The sequence below is a fragment of the Ovis aries genome, chromosome 2 (assembly GCF_016772045.2).
Source record: "Ovis aries strain OAR_USU_Benz2616 breed Rambouillet chromosome 2, ARS-UI_Ramb_v3.0, whole genome shotgun sequence".
NCBI classification, from domain to species: domain Eukaryota; kingdom Metazoa; phylum Chordata; class Mammalia; order Artiodactyla; family Bovidae; genus Ovis; species Ovis aries.
Window position 1 is genome coordinate 237,988,156 of NC_056055.1, and position 12,619 is coordinate 238,000,774.

At 53.5% G+C, this 12,619-nt stretch overlaps 1 protein-coding gene across 6 annotated transcripts in view; it reads right to left on the bottom strand.

The window, feature by feature from the left end:
• PTPRU (protein tyrosine phosphatase receptor type U) overlaps positions 1-12,619 on the bottom strand; it is an 87,227-nt gene that overhangs the window by 11,888 nt on the left and 62,720 nt on the right. For 2 of the 6 annotated variants that reach the window (XM_027965389.2, XM_042244447.1), the window contains 6 exons: positions 8,676-8,866; positions 7,896-7,971; positions 7,321-7,397; positions 1,706-1,742; positions 1,000-1,088; positions 796-912 (listed from right to left, as the gene is read on the bottom strand). In XM_027965389.2, coding sequence (XP_027821190.1) covers positions 796-912; positions 1,000-1,088; positions 1,706-1,742; positions 7,321-7,397; positions 7,896-7,971; positions 8,676-8,866 — 587 coding nt within the window. Of the gene's footprint in view, positions 1-795; positions 1,089-1,705; positions 1,743-7,320; positions 7,398-7,895; positions 7,972-8,675; positions 8,867-12,619 lie in introns of all 6 variants that reach the window. The other 4 variants (XM_027965388.2, XM_027965390.2, XM_042244446.1 and 1 more) reach the window with 2 other exon arrangements.

Here is a 12,619-nt window from a genome sequence, read left to right on the forward strand (position 1 = left end):
TGACAGTCAGAGCCCCTGCCAGCGTCTACCAGACACCTGCAGTGTGCCAGGCACGGGAGTGAGCATCTCACCGCAGGAACTCAGTTCACCCCAATGAGACTCACGAGGTGGGTATTAATGACTCATTGTACAAGCAAGAAACCTAAGCCTCAAAGACGAGAAACCGCCTGCCCGAAGCCAAGACACACATTAGGCAGGGGTTGGGCTGGGATCTGCCTGGTGCCACATCTGTACTGTAAGTCACCCATTTCCGCCACCTGCTACACAGCTGCCCTCAGAGATCATTTTGATGCTCCCAGTCTTAGTTCAAAGGGAGAAAACTATCTTTCCTCTGAGGATTTTATAGACAGTCAAATAGGACTGTGCCATCCCTCACCTGGGGCCTTTCATGAGTGAGGTAACCATTCTTGAGCCTCACTTTCCCTATCTGTAAAATGGGTCTAATAGCAAAGGCCTAACCCACAGACTGAAGGAGGGCCGAAACAATATGTGTAATGGGCTGAGCACAGCGCCTGGCACAGAGCAGGATCGGCACCTGGCAGTTATCCTCAAGGTCCTCATCGTTCTCTACATTCACACCATCCTCATCATCTTGACTTCCTCTTGCAGTCACCAGTCAAGACGGCCACCTTTCCATCTTTTCACAGTGCCCCCTGTGAGGCGCTGTGGCTGCCCTGCTCGGGATGCAGAGTGCCACCCCCACCCTCCACTCCTGGGCTGGGAGGGGCTGGGGGTGTGCCCTGCCCCACCTTCTCAGGCACCCTGGGAGGGGCCTGGTGACCACAGGAGACTCACCCGCTCCAGGGCAAAGCTGCGCACAACATACTCGGCTAGAGTCTCCGTCTTCACCAGCGTGATCTTGATGTCCCCGTACATGTCGGAGTCCTCCGGCCAGTATCGCGAGCATTTCACCTGGAGGCCCCAAGGGGCAGGCTCAGTGGGCTCACTGCCCCCGGCCTGCCACGCCCCCTCCCCCAGGGCCCCACTTACCCTGCCCACCTCCACCAGTTTGGTGATCATGACGATGCTGGAACAGTGTTCCTGCCATACCATGCGCCAGAAGTCGTAGACCATTTCAGGCTTTGGCCCTGGGGAGCAGAGAGGGCTTGTCTCTAAGGCCAGGTCTCCACCCAGGCCCAGCACACCGCTGCCCCACACCACCGATGCAGGCCAGGAGGATCCTGAGCCCCAGTGGGGGCTTCATGCTCACCCCCACACACCCCCATCAACTGCCGACTCATGCCTGTTGGGTCCTTGGGGTGGTCATTGTGAGGGAGAGCCTGCCTGGAGACCCCGGTCATCCTGAGCAGAACCCAGGAGGAAGAGCTGGAGGGCCATGGCACAAGCCTCCAGGAGGGATGGACAGACAGACAGTGGAGAGGATAAGATACAGCCCAAGGGACCCAGACAGCCCCCAGACCAAGAGACACAGTCCACACCCATGAGGACCGAGGCTGGCTGACCCTTTTGCATGCAGACAGACAGGTGGACCAGGAGCTACACTCAGACAGCAGACATCGGGAGATACAAACACAAAGAGAGAACAGATATGGATGTCCAGATTCCAGAAGATCCAGACAGACAGACAGATAGAAGGTAGACAGGGAGGCAGGCAGATCAGCCGGGAAGGCAGGAAGGCAGGCAGAGGGCACTCAGCACACTGGGGCAGGGGGGTGAGGGAAACATGGGAAGAGGTGCCAGGTACCTTGAGTGGCTATGAAGTGATTTGACCTGTGGTAACCCTGGAACAGGAGAAGAGGGGGTGTTAAGACCTCGAGGATTGGCCCCTCACTTGCTCAGGCCCCTCTGCCCTCCTCTCCCAGAAGCTGCACACACAGGCCCCACTCAGGGAAGGGCCCCACCCTCTTGACCTGTCTTTTGCCCATCCCCCAAGGAAGGAAGGAAGTAGAGCCTGAACACCAGGGTCATGGGTTTAAACCCATCTTTGCTACGTAACCCAAGGGAAGACACGACTCCTTCATGGGCCTAGAGGGTCTCCCCTTTCATAATTGGGGATAATTGTCCATAATCTGCTTATAACCCAGCTGCTCTTTGGAGACAAATACATTGCAGGGTGACCCTACCCTGTTCCCAAAGCCCCAGAGACCCTAAGCAACCCCAGGCCCCAGGCTGGGTCTTGTCAGTTATCTCAGCCCTGCTCAGGGCAACCAGAATGGGCAATGTCCCTCCCCACGACCCGGTCACCCAGGGCTTGGGGTGGCCCAATGAAGGCTTCAGGTTAGGAGCAAGTGAGCACAGGAGTTGCTCATGGCCCTTAGACAAAATGTTTTTTAAAATCTTCAAAATCAATAATAATGATAATAGCGATAATAAATAACTTACATAGTTATTTATTAAAATAATAATAAATGTTTGAGGCCCTGTTATGGACACATACTGTGCTAAGCACTTTACCTGTATTATCTCCCACAAAAGAGGCCAAGAGCCACTTTCATCTTCCATCCCCAGAGCCCCCAGGCTGAGAAGTGGAACCAGCCAGACTCCACTCCCACCCTGAGGCGGGAACCACCCATGAGATCTTGCCCACATGAGACACCCAGGGAATCAATGCAGGTGACACGGGATAAGTAAGAAGCACTGCAAGCATGGGATAAGTAAGAGATCAGCCACTGGCCTCAAGTTCACACCCTCAACACAGCTCCCAGCAAATCCTTCGACCTGGTGGGCTTCCCAGGCCCAAGGGGCCCCGCAGTCAGACTGCCAGAGCACAAATCCCAATTCTACACAACTCCTGCTAAGTGTTGGGCAAACCCCTTTATTTCTCTATGTCGGGATTCTCACATCTACACAACGGGAATAAGCGTAGTATTTATCTCCTTGGGCTGCTGGGAAGGGTAACGTTACACACATCAAGGGCTTGGCACATGGCAAACACAAAGCCAGTACTTAATCAATAGTCGCCATTATTACTGCTACCACTTTAAATGTCAACAAGTATCACTGACGGTCTCAATGGCGTGAACATCAAGAATTACTGGGCAGACAGCAGTGTACGACAGGAGTTAACAGTACGAGTCTTGGGTCAGGCTGAGCTGGGTCTCTGCTGCCAGGTAGTAACTGTGTGATTCTAGGCACTAAGCAGGCACTTCTCAGCCTTTAATGTGCATGCGAATCTCCTGGAGATCTTGTTAAAAGGCAGATTCAGATTCAGACGGTCTGGGCAGGGCCTGGGATTGTGCATTTCCAACCAGATCCCAAGGCGCCAGGTGCCACGGCGGGGCCTCAAAACACACTTGGAGTAGCCAGGCTCTCTGACTCTCTAAGCCTCTGTTCTCCTCCAGAATATGAGGATAACACCAAGACACGCACGTGCTGTATACCTACACGTTCCCATGAAAATGACCAAAACATAGTCAAAGTTACCAAGACTGAAGAGCCTCCCAGAGTCACTTAGCCCTCACTACTGGAACTTCTCCAGGTCTAGCCTAACTCCTTCCCGCTGTCTCCCCAGCCACGCCTCTGCTTCATGTCTTTAGGGGAGCTGCTGGGCAACAGGTCAGAGGGGGCGCTCGGCAGAGGTGCTGCCAGTGTTGCCCTCCACCCCTAGCCTCAGTCAAGCTAGGAACAGGCTACTCCACCTAAAGCCAGTTTGCTTGAGACTCTCACATGAGAGCCAGAGTCTCCAGTGCCCAGCATATTGCCAGCACCCAACTGCTAATCAACACATACAGCAAACAGCTCAATAATTTTTCAGACAGATGGCTTTCAATATCTGTATGTTCACTTTTTAGTTGCACGTGTGCATTATTGCACAATTACATCACACAGAGGACAGTGAAATGGAAAGTTTTAAATGATCAGATGTTAAAGGAAGATAAGGAGACCACCTTGAGCACACCCGATTTAGAGACCAGGATTAGAGAGCAGGGGTGCTCCTACTCTGGGGCATCAGCATGTCCTAGGAGCCTGTTCCCGGGCAGACACTCGCCCCTCCTTGGTGCCTTTGAGAGGGCAGAGCTAGGAGACTGACTACCTGCGCAGTGGGCAAGGCGCCTGGGGCATCCCAATGCCCCCAAAGAGAGAGATCCGGGTCTCATGTAAGGGTGGGGGTGGGGGGGTCTCACGTAAGGGTACAGGGCTCAGGTTGGATTTGAGGCCCCGGCTCTGCTAATCCAGAGCCTTGGGGCCATGAGTAAGCCACTCAATCTTTTTAAGCCTCAGTTTTGTCATCTGCCAAATGCAGGTCTCAACCTCATAGAGTGTGGCAAAGATGACATGAGGTGCCAGAAGTGCCTGGCACAGAGCACGTACTCAGCCAATAATGTTTTTGGTAACAGGCCTTTGAAAATGAAATAAGCCATGTCCCCTCAGGATATTTCATAAGAGTCTGGCAACAACTAAATGAATGTGTAATATGGAGACTGAGATGTAAAAACGTACAATGATCTAGGGACTTGCTCAGCTGTCCAGCGGTTAAGACTCCACACTCTCAATGCAGGGAGCACGGATTCAATCCCTGATTGGGAAACTGATTGGGGAACTAAGATCCCATAGGCCATGCCGTGTGGCCAAAAAATTTAAAATAAAAAAAAATTTTTAAGTAAAAATATAGATATATAATGATCTATATTCATCACCTCCTAATGGGGTTGCTAAGGCTGAGTATATCCATTACCTTCTGTGGGTCTAATATTTCATTTAAGTTTAGCAACTTTACAAATCAACTGCGTAAAGAAACTCAAAATAAGGCAGAGGGTATCTAGGGACACATGAGGAACAACCTTCATCTTCAGCAGATGCGACAGCAGGGACCTTACGCCTTATATATTAGTGCGAGGCCCCAAGCATACACATGATGTCTGAAAGTCTAATAATGAGTTGTATTTTTCCAATCATAAAAAAGCCAGACATATATTTGTAAAAGAAAAAAAGAAGATAAAATAGACAAGGTATCCCCCAAAAAATCCCATCGACTATTACAAAAGTTAGATTTAAAAAATCAAATGAGAGGACTCTGCTAGATGGAATTTTTTTTTAATTCTTATAAGGCCCACACATAGCAAAATTATAAAATACCCAACTGCTCCCCCAAAATAAAACATTCAAATTAGGGCTAAATTTGAGGGCAAAGCGGTGAGGGTTGAGTTTCAAGCAAACTGACCACAAAGGGACTGGAACACAAGGGAAACTACTACTAAAGGGGAGGGCCTGGGGCCATCCCTGGGACCCCCAAGCAGTGGGAGGACAGGGCACCCAGGGCAGCTCCTCCCACCCGACCCCTCCCAGGCCCGCAGAAGGTATGGCTAATGAGGACTCATCGGGCACAGGGAGCTGAGCAGGGAGGCAGAGGTGTTGGCCGGGGAGATGGCCGGGGCCTGGGGAGGCACCCAGACAATGCAGGCCCCCGCTTAGGGTAGAGGAGATGGAGGGCATTGTTTACAACAGGGGTCGTGTCAAACTTTCAGCCCCGACGGCCCCTGGCCAGGCTGCTGACGTGGACGGTTGGTGCTGGGCACACAGGTGGAGGAGAAGGAAGACAGAGACGAGAGAGAGGGAGAGAGACAGCCAGAGACTGCGAGAGAGCCTGAGATACGGCCGGTCAGACAGACAGGAGAAGGAGGAAACGGGAGAGAGATACTTACTTCACGGTTTATCCGAATCTTAATGATTCCAGTGAGGGAACAGGACAAAGCAAAAGAGACAGATATTAGGCCAGAGGCAGATGGAGGTGGACGGCAGGGCACAGGAGTGGCTGGAATGGGTGATGCCCAGCAGGCGTGGCAGAGCAGAGATGGGTGGCCGGGCCTGGGCAAGAGAAGGGCAGGGGCAGGGCCCCGGCGGGGCCCCAGGAGAAGCCGACTAGGGCCTTGAGGACCCCGAGGCGAGGCCCCTGTCCCTGTCCCCATGGCTGCCGAAGTCTGAGAGGCAAGGCCAGGTCGGACCACACTGCAGCCTGAGGAGGGGTGAGAGAGGGGGTGGGTGGGGGAGAAAGCAAGGGATTCTGGCAAATATGGGCGAGCGCATCTGGCCACCAGGAGGAAGTGAAGAAGGAGAAGAGAGGTCACATCCACCATCCCTGATTGCTCCCCACTCCCGGATACACCTCTGACCTGGCACACTGGTTCTGCCTGAGATTACCCTTCCCTTCCCTCTCCAGCCACCCAAAGCCAGCGCAAGCCCTCTGACTCCATGCAGCCCAACACGGCTAAAGCTGGCCCCACCACTACCTTTGCGGTACAATGCTGAGAAAGTCATTCACTCCTCTTTCCTGGCCTGAGATTGCCCATCTAACCTGAATTCATTCCACTTGTATGTTTATGAGCCTCCCCGACTAGAATCTACGGATTCAAGGAAAGCAGGGACTATGTCTCCTTTTTCACAGGTATATTCCTGGTGGCCAGCACAATGCCTGGTACACAGTAGATGCTCAAAATACATTTAACATCCAATGAATGAATAAGTGATTCTCTGCACACTTGACTTGCTGCCGGTCGGGGAGTCTGATCAGCGTCCCTGGGCCTGTCCTGTCCCTCTCATCCACACTTGGGGAGCGGATTCATCGCCTCTTCTTCACACCCAAGCCCAGGCCCCGCTGGCTGCCTGCCCTGTCTCCAGCCCCTCCCTCTGGTCCAGCCCGACCAGTAGCTGCTGCGGTCGGCAGGACAGCCTTGTCATCAGCAGCACAGGCTCTGGAGACCCTGACCAGCTGAGATGCGGCTCCCTTCTTGACCACTTGCTAGCTGGGTCACCTAGAGGAAAAGGAGCTTCACTTCTCTGAGCCCCAGTTTTCCTCACCTGTAAAGTGAGGCCACGATGCTGACCACAGCATAGGGTGGTTGTTGGAGTTATAGACAATTAAATATTTGGCATAAAGTGCTTAGCACAGTGCTTGGCACACAGTACATGGTCAATTAACCTGAGTTTGTCACAGTCCAACACTTTCAATGCTTCCTGATGCCCCTAGGAAAAAAGCCCAGCTCCTCAGCCTGCCATTCGAGGCCTTCACAGTCCAGCCCCTGCCTGACTCAACCTGACTGTGTGCCATGAGAACCCCACCTCCAGCCTCGGGGTCCCTCACTGAGAGGGGACCTGTTCTCACATCTAGGCCTGGCTGTCTGCCCTCTTGCCTCCATTCTGCTTCACTCACACCCCCAGCCCAGGGAAGCCCTCCTGAGAGCCGCTGCCCACCCTTGTCCTCCCCTCTGCTGAGCTCCCTGGCACTGACTGCAGGAGGTGGGGGCACTCAGAAATCCAGCCACGTGAACCCCGACTTCTTCCCTGCCGGGTCCCGCCCCACCGGGACAGTGAGCCTGGAGCGGCCAGGGCCAGTCGGCGGATGCGACGGGGCGAGGCACTCACGTCTATGTAGTTGGCATTGATGTAGTCGGCGTCGGGGTCTCCCAGCATCGGGTGCAGCTTCACTCGGTGCCGATCGTCTGGAAATACACAGCACGTGGCCATGGGGCGGGCAGGGGCTGAGCTGGGGAGCCCAGCCCCGGGGCAGTAGCAGGGAGGCTTCCTGGAGGCCAGAGCCGGGGCACAGGCAGGGCAGTCAGGGAACCCAGAGACTCAGGGCTGACCAGCGGGCCCTCCGTATCACTGGAGGTAGGACAGGCCAGTGGTTAGTCGGGGCTGCAGTGTCAAGGAGGCCCGAGGCCTGGTGCTGCTCTGGCAGGTATCAGCTGTGTGACCCCAGGAGGGGGGCTTAACCTCTCAAGCCTCAGTTTCCTCATCTGTAAAGTGGGAGTTCTACTACATCCCACATCACAGGACTGCTGAGAACACTAAGTCAGATGAGGAGCGTGGTGCTCAGCGCACAGCCCAGCCTGCGACAGGCCCTCCATAAACGGCTCACTCTGCTCTTCTCCCTCTTCCTGCTTCCTCCCACCCACTGCCCCCCACCCCCCGATCGCAGGCCCTCCTGCAGGACTTACAGGCAGGCATGGGCTCCTGTCGGCCACCCTTGACCTTGTCTTTCTTCTTTGTAGCATCCCAGCCTTCAAAGAAACTCTGCCAGAAGGGAAAGGCATAGTTAGTGGGCGGAGGGAAGCCCCTCCCCTCCCAAGAGCCCGACCCTGTCGGCAGAAGGAGGTAGCACCACGGTAAGGGCCAGGTTCAGGGTTAAACTTGGGGCCTGAGATGAAGTCACTGGATATTCCTTTATATGTGAGGGACTAAGGTTAATACCAAGCAGTGTGGGGAGGGGAGTGAGAAAAAGAGGGGGAAAGAGGTAATTATAGCTCAGAGACATTTCAGAATGAAGGTTAAGTTTAGGTCAAATCCAGGTCTGACCTGGGATGAAGGTAAAATTTTGAGGGTCAAATTAAGTCCAGACGGAGGTAGGATGGGATTCAAGTCAGAGTTCAAACGGAGCTTAGGATGAAAGTTAGGGTCAAAGTTACACTGGGGTTTAGGCTGGAGGTCAGGGTCAGTGTTAGTGGTCAGGTCCACATCAGGGATAGATAAAGGATCCTGGCAGGGTCCAGACGGAGACCAACATAACATTCAGACACTTTTTAAGTCAGGGTTAGGATGAGGGAGAAACCAGGTCAGGCTGAGATTAGGGCCAAGGTCAAGGCCAAGAAATTAGCTTGAGATGGGGACTGTCAGGGCAAGGATCCATCCAGGGACCAGCTGAGGGCTGCCAGGGTCCACAGTGAGGAGGAGCCAGGGAAGGCCCTGGCGAGGGGTCCCAGCTGGAGGGGGCCAGGCACCTCATATTCCTGCTTGAAGCCGTAGCCCTCGGCCGTCTTCATCTGGTTGATGTGCTGCAGGAGGTCGGCCACACGCACCGCGGGGTGCAGCTGCCCCGTGTGATACGGGGAGCCCTTCCGGCCACACGGCCGCCGCGGTGAGCCCCCTAGGAGGCTGCTGGCCTCAGTGACCCCACCGCCACGCTGGTCTCCTGCAGCCGGAGAAAGGAAAAAGGGGCTCCTGACGTGCACAGGCCCCAGCCAGGGGAACCCCACATGGACTCAGGGGAGCCGAGGGAGGGATGGGAGCACAGCCAGCGTGGAGGATGCCCGGGTTGTTTGCTAGAGCCAGGCAGCTGGCTGGGCCGCCCTGGGTGACCCTGGATGAGCCCCTTCCCTGGGGCGTCCCGGTCTTCCCATTGGTAGAATGAGGGGATCGGGTCACATGCCCTCTGGGGGCCCTTCTGGCCCAGCCCTGCAGATGGGATCCCTCGTCCCCTCACCCTCCCGGGCTTCCCAGCGAGGGCCCCCTCTGTGACTTCAGCCTGCAGGGGGCAGCGCTCAGCAGAGCCCACGACATCCCCTCCTTCCTCCCCCTCTTTCTCCCAGGGAACAATCTGGAACACTGACAACTCCCAGCAATCATCCCATTCAAAGACAAGCAAGTCCTGAAATTAGCTGCCGTTGCCACCCCCTCCACAGATGAACGGGAAGCACCTGAATAGAGGCGTTTCTCCAGCGCAAGCATTTCCATTGTCAGCCTGTGTGGCAGCTCGGCCCATGGAGAGCAGGTGGAGAGGATCACGCTGCCCCACACTCCAGAAAACCATCCCTTCCCCATGGACCACCACTGCCCAGCTCTCCTGGCCAGCCTCCCCAAGAACATCCCACCCTGGTCCCCCTGGTCAGGTCCTGGGATGGAGGAACAGCCCCATTCAGCCACACCTAGCTTCCAACACTCACTCCCACACACTCAGCACGTATTCCCTCCTCCTGGCCTGGCTGCAGTGCAGGGGCTTTCCCTGCATGTCTCACCACTGTTCTCTGCCCAGCTCTGAGCCCGGAGAGGCAGGTGGAGGACTCCCAGCGGGCCTCCCTTCCCAAGTCTTCACACATGGTCTTCCTCTGCACCACTATCCCCTGATGCCTGGTGAACTCATATCCATCCATCAGGTCTGGACTCTTAATTCCCAGTCTTGACTAATGGGTGGAATGAATGCAATACCCAGACAGACACCGCCACCCTCCCCAAACTCCAATCTCTGCCTCCTCAAATCAGGGAGACTGCGGGCCCTGCTTGGGTTCCACTTCCTGTGCTGAGGTTTGAAAGCTGCCTCGAGGTAGAGGGGCAACGCGAGGCAGGCACCTCAGTTTGTTTTGCTTTTCTCAGGAATCACAGTGGAGGACTGCCTGGTGCCCAATGTCTGAAAACAACTGTTTCACATGTTTTATCCAGATTTCCAGTTGCTTACAGCTGGAGGGCAAGCCACGTACCAGGTACACACGTGTGTGTGTGTGTGTGTGTGTGTGTGTGTGTGTGTGTGTGTGTGAGTTACCTATGTCTGACTCTTTGTGACCCCATGGACAGTAGTCCACCAGGCTGCTCTGTCCATGGAATTCTTCAGGCAAGAATACTGGGGTGGGTTGCCATTTCCTTCTCCAGGGCATCTTCCCTACCCAGGGATCAAACCCAGGTCTTCTGAATTGCAGGCAGATTCTTTACTGTCTGAGCCACCAGGGAAGCCCACCCATTACACATTTGTGGTCAAATGCCTCAAGCCCTTCATTTTTCAGGTAGAGAAACTGAGATCTGAAAAGGAGAGATTTGCCTAAAGCAGTGGCTGCCCAAGTGTGTTCCAGAAAATACTGGTCATGCCCGATGACTCACGTATTCAACAAAGAGAAGGATCATGGGGAGGGGTTCTGTGTTTTAAAGGAGTTTGTGAAATTCTGGTTTAAATAAAAATAAGTAGGTTGTTTTCCCCTGTGAAACCTCCTAGGGCTTCCAACAAGTTAGTGTGTATTTTAAATCTCCAAGAGATGGGTGGGAATAGCAAGGTTTCACCTCCGTCTTTCACCACAGACAGACTGTTTGTTTCATGAAATATCCTCAGGGGAATACAGTATACTATGGCAATTAAGAGACAGGATCTGGTGTCAGACAGGCTTCAGATCAAATCCCAGTTCTGCATGTAACCTTGGGGATGTTACTTACTCTCCAGAAATTTCCCTTTTCATACGGCAAATGAAGATTAAAACTGTTACTCTCCAATATGATGATATAAATTTCAATGTGCATGCATGCTAAGTCACCTCAGTCGTGTCCGACTCCTGTGACCCTGTGGCCTAAAGCCCGCCAGGCTCCTCTGTCCATGTGATTCTCCAGGCAAGAATACTGGAGTGGGTGGCCATTCCCTTCTCCAGGGGATCTTCCCGACCCAGGGATCAAGCCCAGGTCTCCTGCGTCTCCTGCGCTGCAGGCAGATTCTATACCAAGATTATGCATATACAGCACCCAGCCCAGTGCCTGGCACATGAGCACCTGCAGATGGGGCTGTGGACATCACTGGGAGTTTCCAGGAAAAGGAGGATCCCCTTGAGTTTCAGAAAGCCAGGCCAGATGGTTGACAAGAGGTGGCCTTTCTGCCCGGGTCCTTCTCCACCACTGGATCCTAGTCTAAGACATGACAATTCTAAAGAGCATCCACAACAAGCACACAAGACAAGCACACAAATTTCAAGCAAAAAAAGACTTCTGCTGGTTCAAAGATCTCAGAGATGAAGGGGTCCTAAGTGTTCTTCATGGAAACCGTGTTGACAGCTCCACAGTGAGCTCTCCAGACAGAAAATCCAGCAGCTCATCTCAGAGCTCTTGAAAGGCTGAAAGCTCTGATAGGGCCTCACAAGTAGGCATGGAATCATCTGGCAATGGCTGAAGACAAGCAAATGCCCCCACTGGTTGGGAGGAAGCCAGAGCTAAATCTGGGCAGCTTCCAGGTGAGCCCGAGAGCAACAAGATGTTCTCCAAACAAGACCACCAGAGGACAAAGGATGATGAATGATGATGCTGCCAGGAAGATGTTCCATTTCCTGGGCCCAGAGAAGACATATCCTTACTCTTCTCACCCATGCATTCCCAAGGGATCTCTCTCTCCCTCTCTAACACACACATACACACACACACACACACACACACACAGATCCTGAGGACTAGCTTGCCCGCACAGCTGGAAGCCCCAGAAAGGAAGGTAAGAGCCAGCCCTCAGCTTCAAGGTGGGCACTCAGGCGCTGGCCTTGGCTTTCTCCAGCTCCATAATGATTATGGGATAATTTGGGGGAGTAACCACTGGATGCTTGCTCCTTGGAAGAAAAATTATGACCAACCTAGACAGCATATTAAAAAGCAAAGACATTACTTTGCCAACAAAGGTCCAGCTAGTCAAAGCTATGGTTTTCCCAGGAGTCATGTATGGATGTGAGAGTTGGACTATAAAGAAAGCTGAGCACCAAAGAATTGATGCTTTTGAACTGTGGTGTTGGAAAAGACTCTTGAGAGTCCCTTGGACTGCAAGGAGATCCAACCAGCCCATTCTAAAGGAAATCAGTCCTGAATATTCATTGGAAGGACTGATGCTGAAGCTGAAACTCCAATACTTTGGCCACCTGATGCGAAGACCTGACTCATTTGAAAAGAAACCTGATGCTGGGAAAGATTGAAGGCAGAAAGAGAAGGGGACGACAGAGGATGAGATGGTCGAATGGCATCACCGACTCAATGAACATGAGTTTGAGTAAACTCCGGGAGTTGGTGATGGACAGGGAGGCCTGGTGTATTGCAGTCCATGTGGTTGCAAAGAGTCGGACATGACTGAGCAACTGAACTGATCTGAACCACTGGACAGCTGATGTTTTGCGGGGAGGACTGGAGGCCCAGAGGAAAGAACACTGGGTGTGGAGTCAGAGGA